The sequence below is a fragment of the Hipposideros armiger genome, unplaced genomic scaffold (assembly GCF_001890085.2).
Source record: "Hipposideros armiger isolate ML-2016 unplaced genomic scaffold, ASM189008v1 scaffold_319, whole genome shotgun sequence".
In the NCBI taxonomy this organism is placed as follows: Eukaryota; Metazoa; Chordata; class Mammalia; order Chiroptera; family Hipposideridae; genus Hipposideros; species Hipposideros armiger.
This window is the reverse complement of record NW_017731669.1, coordinates 844,250-850,776: the sequence shown is the minus strand read 5'-3', so window position 1 is coordinate 850,776 and position 6,527 is coordinate 844,250. Positions and strand designations below refer to the sequence as shown.

The 6,527-nt window shown below is 51.9% G+C and overlaps 1 protein-coding gene across 1 annotated transcript; it reads right to left on the bottom strand.

Moving 5' to 3' along the window:
* Positions 1-1,844: 1,844 nt before the first annotated feature.
* LOC109392209 (neuropeptide Y receptor type 4) lies at positions 1,845-6,267 on the bottom strand. The gene is made up of 2 exons (XM_019660481.1): positions 6,191-6,267; positions 1,845-3,759 (listed from the first exon to the last, which is right to left on the bottom strand). Exon 2 carries the CDS (start codon positions 3,717-3,719, stop codon positions 2,592-2,594), a length of 1,128 nt encoding a protein of 375 aa, XP_019516026.1. The 5' UTR covers positions 3,720-3,759; positions 6,191-6,267; the 3' UTR covers positions 1,845-2,591.
* Between the last annotated feature and the right edge of the window lie 260 nt (positions 6,268-6,527).

Sequence of the window (6,527 nt, the reverse complement as noted above, 5' to 3'; positions counted from 1 at the left end):
GTCAAAAATAATATCCAGTGAGATGGAAAACTTGATGATACAGTTTTAAGTGAAACACAGCAGAATACAGAGGCGCATGTTCATAAGAAGGTAACTATGCAAACTGTTCATTTGGCAAATATTTTATTGAAGGAATGAAAAGGCTTCAGAAGAAATATGTCCACATATGGCCAGAGATGAGACAACCAAAACTGAATCCACCTTTTCAGCAATACTATTTTAAAGCCTTAACTCCAGAACTAGGATTCCTAAAGGTGGCCCCCAGATCCCACAGGGGGTGTCTACAGATGCTCACCAAGTAGCTCCAAGCTCCAGGGCAATCTGTTTCTTAGAGCAGAGCTTCTCTAACTTGAATGTGTGCACCATTAACTTGGAGATCTTGATAAAATGTGAATTCCAATTCAAACGTTCTGGGGTGGGAACAGAGATTCTGCATGTCTAACAAGCTCCAGGCAATGTTGAAGCTGCTGGTCATTTGAGCGGCAAGTTTCCAGGGTACTGGGTAACTGGGTAATCCCAAGGGTCATTAGGAACCAGAAGCAGGAGACAGCCACCCAGGCAGGCTATGTCAACCTTAGCAAGGTGAGGGGAGCACAGAAGATGCTCAGTGAGGTTTCCATCCACTACCCCAATCCCTAATGCCAAGCACCTTCACCAGATGCACAGCCTGGTCCTCTGGTCCTCAAGCATGCCAGCACCCTAAAGTATCCTTGTCCCCAAGCATCTTGACAGCACTGGGGAGTGATGTGAAGCAAACTCTAGGCAATTGCATGGAATCTGGAGGGGCCTGAGGCCCCCAGTCCCTTGGGGAGCTTGGTCAATGACAACTTGCTGGAAAGGATCCCAGGACCTGAGCTTTGCTGGCAGGTGGTCGGTTACCTGGAGAAGCCAGCAGCAGGTGGCACCAAGACAAAGACAAGCTGCATCCAAAAAAGTGGTTCAAAGGAACAGAATGAGAGATGTGAGCAAAACCTGGGACAAAACAAACAGCTCCAGGAAGAGAGCTGGTGGCTCAAAGAGCACTTGTCTTGAGTGTCAGCTGCACAAGTTCTTGGTCAGGGGCCAGACCAGAGCAACAATCAGACATGGCTGTTGAATCCCCTGCTGCCTGACCCTTTGCCAGCTCCCCTGTGTAGAGCCAATCCCAGGAGCCTCACAGTGAGGCCCCTCAAGGGTTCTGGACATCTGAAAAGCCTGCCCTGGGAGGTCGTGGTGAGTCCACTCTGCTGGAGGGTGGGTGGGTCTGAGTAGGCAGAGCCAGGCCTGGACAGCCCATCCAAGGTGGCCTATGAGCAATCTTGACACTTCCTTCCCTGCAAGCACAAGCTGTCTTGTCCACACACAGATGAAGTATTGGATCTGTCTCAGCATCCAGAAAGCTGGACTATGACCTCCATGGTGAGATATTCACACTCATTGTAGCCCTTTCTCCATTTTCCCTGGCTGACTGGAGGAAGGGGGACCCACTGCTCCTTCCAGCCAGTGCCCCGTTAATCCAGACTCCAACAACTTCCTGTCCCTGCCACTACTGAAGGTGACTGGGAGGCCCAACTCTTGTGGAGGCTTTGAAAGAATCCTAGCACCTCGCCAAGGGAATGTCAGTTCAGTGGTCAGAGTGTAGAATGCAGGAGGCTGGAGTCACAGCCTTGAGTACTGTAGGCCTTGGCAGTGGATTGACACTGGGGAGGATCACAGAGTTCCTAGCCAGCTACATTGTCAGGAGAGGTCCTGGGAGGCAAGGAAGGGCAAGCGATGTAGTGTAGCAGCAGCCTGAGCCCTTCCCATTCTGGAGCATGGCACAGGGCGCCTGTCCTCGGCTCTGCACTCAGCAAGGGCACCTTTCCCACGGCTTACCGTGGCAAAGCTTTCTGTCCGAGGCAGAGAGGACACAAGCTCTATGACAACACATATGTCACCCTCAAGGGCAGATACTTGCAGGCTTATTTCCACACAAGGCGGCAAATGTGGTGAAAGAGAAAAAGGATGGAGTAAGATGTGAATCCTGGGATTCCTGCTGCTCAGGGTTGGTTTTCCTACTGCAGAGCTGTGTGAGGACCCAAAGCCACTGGGGTCTGTTCTCTGCAACTGGATGTGCTAAACATGTAAACAAACCCCACTGTCTTGCCGCCACAGAAATTTTTAAAATCACTTATGAAGCCACAAACATCATCTCTCACAGAAGTTAGGGGTTGACCAAGGTCCAAAGCTCTGACTCCACGTGCTCCTTCCCTTACCTCACAGTGACCTTGCAGCCTCATTGGTAGAGGTGAAACCCCTGGGTTCACAGGCTAGGCATCTGTTGCTGAGTTACCAGAATGAACCCTGCCGGCTACTAGCAGAACATCTCCGGCTCTGGCATCTGCTCAAGCTGTGAGGTATACTGTGACCTGCAGAATCCAGACTCAGAATCCGCCCTGAACCGTCTGAATGTCAGGGTTCACAATGCAAATAGATGCAAAAACGAGCTCTTGCCTACCTATCTGGACCCTAGAAAGCCAGTAATGATGGAGGATCACCCTCAGCTTGCCCCACGCCCACTTAGCTAAGTGAAGGAGCCTAGCGATGGGCATGGCATTTAGCCTTAGACCTGGCTAAATGGGGTTGGATCTGCTACTGAGCTTCAGGGACCCTTTGGAGACTTCTGTGTGTACTGTGGACAGGGGAAGATGCTCAGCCTCCTCCTTGGGGGCACTTTGCTGGCAAGTCAGCACCAGAGCTTTGACCTCCTTCTTGAAGTTGGTGTTGAGAAAGCCGTAGATGAAAGGGTTGACACAGGTGGAAGCCATGGCGAGCAGGTGGCACAGCAAGAAGATGAGGTTGCCATGACAAATGGGGATGGCCTCATGGTGCCAGTCCTCCAAGCTGTTGAACACATGCAGGGGCAGCCAGAGCAGGGCGAAGGCAGCCACCATGGCCACGAGGATGCCGTTGATCTGCCTCATCTGCCGAGCCTGCGAGCTGTAGGTGCCCTTGTGGAACAGCCGCCCCTGCCTCCGCAGGCGCCGGTAGATGCGCACGTAGCAGACTAGGATGAAGGCCAGTGGGATGCAGTACTGGAAGAGCAGCAGCAAGGTGGTGTAGATGACACGGTGGTGGTCCAGCGGCCAGGACTCGGTACAGACCACCTTATCTGCCAGGAATTCCAGGGCCTTGGAGTGGTTCTTGTGGAAGACGTTCTCCAGGATACTGTTGGCCAGGAAGGGCAGGGAGAGGAAGCAGGCAATGAGCCAGATGATCACAATCCCCAGGTAGGCCTGGGAGATGCTGGGCTTCCAGCCTGTTGGATTGATGATGAGCTGATGCCTCTCCAAGGCCACAAGGACAAGTGAGAGGATGGAGACTGTCACTGACATACACTGGATGAAGGCCGACATCTTGCAAAGGGCCTCACCAAAGACCCAATAGTCCATGATGGTGTAGATGGCTGTGAGCGGCTGGCAGATGAGGCACATGAGGAAGTCAGAGAAGGCCAGGTTGGCAATAAGCAAGTTGGTCACATTGGCCTTCTCCTTCTGCCTAATGGTCACGCATATCAGGCAGAGGTTGCCCAGGACCCCCACAATGGTCTCAATGCTATAGGTGGTGACAATGAAGACCATCAGGTCTACAGAATCCTGGCAGTGGTCAGAGAAGTTGTACAGGATGCTCTTTGGCTTGCTCCTGTTTTGACCCTGCAGGGATCCTGGGAGCAGCATGGACAGGAAGTGAGAGATGTTCATGGTGCATGTGGGTAGATTACAGGAGATTCAGTAATGACACCTGTAAAGCAAAGAGACAACTGGTACTCAGAGATCGTACCTTCTGGGTATAATCCAGGGAGGAGTGGGGTCCAGATAGAGATGTTCACGACTTCTTCGACCCCAAGGCCGTGAATTATAGGACCTGAGACTCAGAGATGTAAAACAACTTGCCCATAGTCACACAGCTAATAAGTAATGGGGCCCAGATTCAAACCTAGGTCTGTCTGATGCCAGAACTTGCTCCAAAAATTCCCCCTGACCTCAGACTTTGATGCAATTTTGATGATAAGGAAGTTAGATTGTTGTATTCCAAGTTCAGGGACAGAATTCATCAGGGAGCATGGAAATCCCCTTGTCACATTTTATCCAAATAGAGGCAGAAGCAAACGCCACCATCTGCTCAGGTATTTCCGTGGAATACCATGCCCTTTAGGATAGAACCAAAACTCTGGGGCTTGATACACAGTGAGCCCTCCTGGTCTCAATCACTACCTGCACCACTAGCCTTATTTCTCAGGTAACACATGGCAAAGTTGAAGACTGCCAGGTATGCAAAAACTGAATCATCAGCACACCTGCTCTCTCCTCCTGCCCACCATGTGTACACACATGTCTGGCCAAGTTCATGGGATGTCACCACCCTCCCTATGGGCCCTCTCCATGCCTATGCGCTAGCCACCTGAAACAGCTTGCAGTTCCCAAACACACCAGCCTAGTCCACACCTACATGCTCTGGCACAGCCTGTCCCTTTTTCTCTGGTGCCTCCTCAACATACTGGACCCTCTGTCAAGATTAAATTGAAATTTGGATTCTAGAGACTCCAGGTGGTAATACCGATGAAAGATATTTTGACATGGAGAGCCACCAGGTCATTACACACACCATTGTGACTCACCTTCCTCATGAGTCCTCTAGTCATCATTAACCCACAAGCAGCTCTCGACCTCCGGGGACACCAGAATCACTCCAGGAGCATGTTGAAAGTGCAGACTTCAGAGCCTCTCACCAGGAGATACAGTTAAATGAGTCTGGGATCCGGCCCAGGAATCTCTGTTTTAACAAGTGGCCCATGTGATTCTGATGGGCCATTTTGATAAACACTGTTTACAGAAGAATACCCTATTTCAGATATTCTTTAAGTTCCATATAATGGTCAGAGAAGCAGTTGTTACACAGTATGGCCAAAATTAACCAGAGATCAGTAAAATCTATTCATCAGATGTCATGCGAGGAAATTCACCGTGCATTTGATCTGGCTTATAAAAATGGGTCCCACTTGACCATTTACAAGATCAAGGCATGAATTCCACTGCAGTTTATAGTCCGGTTATTTCGGTTAGTGAATTTCATAGGCAAGAGGATTTTTCTGGCACCATAGTCATCTGGCAAAAAGGGCCATTTGGGAGTGAACGTGACAAAATGAAATACACCAAGGCCAGATGTAAGGTCCAGTATTTAAGTCAAAACATGGCCACAGCAGCCTGAAACTGTGGGGGATGCATTTTACCCAGAGCAGCAAATGGGACAGAAACCCAAGGCTCTGTCTGATCACCAGCCAATACTGGGTCAATGGGGGGGAGCCACACCAGGGGTTCCAAACTGGCCAAGTGCAGCATGATCAGAGCGGAGTGACCACATGGACAGGGCTCCAGAAATTCCCCCCAACTTCATACATTCATCCACTCAGTAAACATGTGCCAAGCCCCATGCTACAAACGGGGTTACAAAGATGACATGTACAGCTATGTCCCTTCCTGACCAGAGGAAGTGACCACCAGGAATGCAGATACACCTCAAAGCCACATTGCCATCACCAAAACCACTATGAATGGAATGCCTGTGAGCACCAGAACTTGTTGCCAGGCAGCTCTCAAGACAAGGTGGGAACATCTGAAGCTCTGGGGGAACATCTCCACTGCAGTTGCCTTCTCCATCAGTCAGAGGAACACTAACAAATAATACAAATGTTATCAATCTCCCAATGAGGTAAGCATGGAGAGAAAGATATCTGCTTTGTTTCCTGAAATTTCAGCGAACAGCTCCTGTCTCCTAATGCCTGCGGTGCCCAGACACTTTCCATGCACCCCTTACCTCTTCTCTACTAGCAACTCACAGGGCGAGGGAACGTGCTACCCAAGTTTCAAGTGAAGACACTGAGGCTGCGGGAGTCCAAGTCTACACGAGAAGCGGGGTGCTCCCGCTCCCCCTGCCCCAGCCCTGGTTGTGCTACTCTGAGCCGCGCGGAGCCTGTGAAGCCCATCCCGTGCCCCATCCTCAGTCTCCGGGAGGCGGGCGGCGGGCGGCAGGCAGCCTGCGAGGCTCTGGGGGCGGGGGTTGGGGAAAGGGTACGGAGCAGGGGGGCGGGGGGTGGGGGGTGTCAGACCCCAGCCCGGGTCCCCTAAGGCTCCAGGACCCAACGGGTATGCCGTAGGGCCCGCGCCAGCCTCACCTGCTCCGGGGTCCCGTGGCACTCTGTGTACGAAGCGGAGCCGCCCTGCTGGTCCTCTGGCTGCCGGCTGGGCTCCCTCCTACGCTGCTGCCGCCTGCGCCCTCCCGCCCACGAGGACGCTGGGCTGCCTGGGGACCCAGGGAGCCAGCCCACACCACCCGCCTGGAGCTGTATGCCAGCAGATTAGACCTCTCTCTCTCTCTCTCTCTCTCTCTCTCTCTCTCTCTCTCTCTCTCTCTCTCCCCTCTCCCTCCCTCCCTCCCTCAGTTTCCTCATCCATGAAATGGACCTAAGAAGACCTACCTTTCACAAACTGGTTCATAAATAGGAATTGAAG

Bases quoted from the DNA above. Each gene is read 5' to 3' on its own strand.
- LOC109392209 (XM_019660481.1), bottom strand. From the start codon at position 3,719: ATGAACATCTCTCACTTCCTGTCCATGCTGCTCCCAGGATCCCTGCAG.